At 34.8% G+C, this 3,856-nt stretch overlaps 1 protein-coding gene across 1 annotated transcript; it reads right to left on the bottom strand.

The window, feature by feature from the left end:
- Positions 1-441: 441 nt before the first annotated feature.
- Positions 442-1,697, bottom strand: LOC134283261 (jmjC domain-containing protein 8-like; the record flags this gene model as incomplete). Its single annotated transcript, XM_062765704.1, has 3 exons — positions 1,502-1,697; positions 906-1,018; positions 442-544 (listed from the first exon to the last, which is right to left on the bottom strand). Coding segments are annotated over exons 1-3 (382 nt in total), but the record flags the coding sequence as incomplete, so codon positions are not given.
- Between the last annotated feature and the right edge of the window lie 2,159 nt (positions 1,698-3,856).

Consider the following 3,856-nt stretch of genomic DNA (forward strand, 5'->3'; position numbering starts at 1 on the left):
GTGTCAGCATACTGAAAACATTCTGCCATTAAACAGGATAGGATATTTCGGAATTATACTCAATGTTCATATATACATGTGTACATAGTGTTCAATAAATATGTTTGATGATCAATTTGAGTTCAAGGCTTAAAAATGTTACATACCATATATTACATGGCTTAATTCTTGGGCAGCAATACCAGAATATTTGCCCTTCGGTGACAGGAAAGCCCCGGAATGTTATGTCGCCCGAATGCTGCAGGCATCGGGCGACATAACACTCCAAGGCTTTCCTGTCACCTTGGAGCAAATATTCTGGTATGCTGCCCTTGAAGCCATGTAATATATGTATAATAACGCCCTTTGGGTGTTATAGAATTTGATCATGTACTGACTACATCTCATACCCCAATGAAACTCTAAAAATGATATCTTAGTTATGTGCACTTATCTACTGACCTTTGTAAAATAGTTTTTCTGTCTCTATGGAAGCCTCTTTCTTCTGAATTCCAATAGCTACTGTGTCTCCAAGGTTAATTGTACCATGGTAGGTCCCCTCTGGCTAAAACACACAAAATACACTGAAAAATTTACTACAAATTGAATTGAAAATTCAATTGATATTGAATTTAAAATTTGTTCATAAGGAACATCAATTATTCAACAAAGAGAGAATCTTAACTACAGCAAGCTTTAACAAATTGTACCACTTAAAATTCCACAAAAGCAGATTGTACTGTATACAGTTGAACTCAAGTATCTTAAACACCATGGCTACTAGTATTGTCAATTTCGTGATTTGGAGATCTCCCACTCTGCATTTTAGCCCCAGTTTCTTTAACGTTCCTAATTATCTCAAAATCTAAACTCAACTCAGTCCCACTGAGTTTGATATAACAAGGATTGGCTGTATGATAATTTACCAGGTACAGTATTTCCCCCGCCTCTTGGACACACTCCATGGGTAGATCCTCCCCCGACAAGGAGGGGTAAATCCTGTCATACCACTCCATCTGGGTAAAGCCTGGGTACACTCCTGAAATCAGAGACAAAAAATTGTAAAATTTATACTAATTTACAGGATAATGATCAATAAAGCCTGTTAATTAATTAAGACATCAGCTTATTATAGTCTACTGGAAAAAAGTAAATACAGCAGGTACATTAAATATAATTATTCATCTGAAAGTCAAAAAAAATAAACTATATAAACCTTACATTTTAATTTTTTTTTTCATTAGACACATTATGCTTGTAGTACAACAAATGAAATATTATAAACCATTTTTTCAAAAATATTTTTTCTAACAATACAGTAAATTTGCATCTAAAAGTATCAGCAATTATCAATAGTAGTTTCTAGTAATGTTGTACATTTATATCCTAAAAGAAGTCTTTTGAAATGATGACATGAATATGACTTAGAATGTGCTTGTAACAAAAAATATAAATCAGTTACGGAGTTGTCCCCCTGTAAATCACACTTAAGGAATTAATAGAATTGCCTCCCTTGGCTTACCTCCCGGTGGGGTGTGGGTGGAGGGGAAGAGGAACCACCGCTTCTGTCCGTATATGACCCTATTCCATGCGTCAGCGTGTTTGTGGAAGGACACTCCGCTACTGGACGCCCCCAGAAAGAAAATACTGTCATCCACCCCATCCTGAAATTTATAATGAAGAGTCATTAATTAAGTAAATTAAGTATTGTCCACATAGATCTTGCTGTAATACACACATTTTTGTTATATGACACTCTCATATAGCTTGTGCAGTATGATTTAGATATATCTAAAGCTCCATAAAGAAAGATAACTCTAACTTCCCTCTCACTCTATTAAGAAAGATAACTCTACGCCCAGTGATTGGGATAATTAAATTTTGAATACATCAATTATAAATGTACACTTTAACACAATATTATTAAAAAGATTCAAAGCACTCAGACATATTGACAAAAATATTTGGGGGGATAATAATGTCAATTGTGGACAAATAATTGGGATAAGGGTGGCCCACAAAATCAATGAATACGCTGAAACTTGATGATCCTCTGGTTTCACAGAATGCTTACTTATAAACAGTAAATCACTATTTCTATATTTTGCACCAATCAATAAAGCAATTCTCATTTCTTTTTCAGATGATAATGGAAAAACATGGATTGACTGACAGCATTATAGGAGATAATTATAATGTTCACACAAATCTATGTTACACAAGGTACTTTATACAGCTTAATTATATGTTCCCAATTATCCGATTTAGATACACTGTATTGTTCAAGACATGCGAGGGAATGTGATTAAATAAGACCTCAGATCTATATATAGGATTACCAAGGTAGACACTTCTTAATGAATTTATTCCTTTCAAGTACAAGATATTATATATATCTGTGATTAAGCGGCAAAAGGAGGAGAATTTTTAAAACATTTCCTCAGAGGATGTCCTGGGTAGTGTGAAAAAAAAAGTTCATGACAAGGAGGACACAGCAGGTGTGATTGTTTGCGAGGGGATGCGTACTCCTACATGGTACCTGATCCTACCTCTGATGTATTGGAGGTCCCTGTTTGCTCTGCTCCTATTTTGTATAGTTTTGTGGACTTTTGATTTTGAATCCTTGAATTTAGCTGATGACTATTGTAAAGGATAGCCAGCGTCCATGAATCGAATATTTTTGCATTCCAGTCACTAAATATGAAGATGGCCAGTCTTTCTAAGCAAACATGTCCCTGTCCTTGATTCTGGGTGTGTTCGATTCACAATTCTGTTATAGTTCCCCTATCTTCTTATGCTAGTCTTCGTTATATTGATCCATGTTCTCCTCATCTTCTGTTTGTATAATTTGACCCTGACTTGGCCCTATACACGTTCGAGGGTGTATATTTTTTATTTATGTTTGTGGAATGAGAAATGTCGGGCTTTGACAAAAAAGGGGATTTGTATTAACTTTGGCCAAGTCCGCTAGATCGATCGGTCGATTGTATTGTTTTTGTCAGCTTCTTTCACCCCCATGGTATAAAAGTTCTGTGTTATTTGGGAGAGACTTGGATGATAGTTCGTCTATACTTTGCAATTGTGTGTCATCGATACACAACATTTTTTGCTATGCAATCTGTACACCCCCACAAGATGCACGAAAAATCAGCGGAAAATGGTTCCTTGTGCACAAAGATACAAGTCAGAACATAGACTTGACCTGTTATGTATATTTTTTTATGAAAAATATTTCAATCATTTCAATCATTGTACTGGCGAAATTTTTTTTGATTGTATACAAAGCTTTATAATTGAAGAGTAATTTAAATTTCCCGTCTGAACAGACTGACACTCGACAATCACGACTTTAAGTAGACGACGCGAATGCTCGATTAAAATTCTTGATAAAAACCCAGAGTGCGTGACTAATACTTTTTACATCAGGATTACAAGGAATTTTACTTCAAAAGAAACGGTGTTAACACGTTCGAACATTACAGCAGTTGGTGATTAAACCTCACATTCCATGACAGTTGTAGAACACAATGAAATGCAATTAGAGAATGTGTGAGTTCTACAACATCAGACAATTTTTCATTAAGTTTTTTCCCAAATTTTAAATTTTTCGTTGGTAATGCAAAAGGAAATTTCTGTTTGGGGGTATGGATATCCAAATAGAAGTTTACAGACATTTTCTTGGGAACCCTTACTTTTAACTCAAACTCTTTAAACATTAATCAGACGTATCCCCCCTACTAACGTTATTATAAGTGGTCACGTTTACTTCCTTTTTTATGACCTTTCATCTTTTCTATATAGAAATACTGGGGAAAACGCGTAAACTTTTATATGAAAATCATTATTCTTTCTTATTTAAAAATCTAGGATACATTTT

The sequence above is a fragment of the Saccostrea cucullata genome, unplaced genomic scaffold, assembly GCF_032062105.1.
Source record: "Saccostrea cucullata isolate Sc308-1 unplaced genomic scaffold, CSIRO_AGI_Scuc_v1 ctg23282, whole genome shotgun sequence".
NCBI classification, from domain to species: domain Eukaryota; kingdom Metazoa; phylum Mollusca; class Bivalvia; order Ostreida; family Ostreidae; genus Saccostrea; species Saccostrea cuccullata.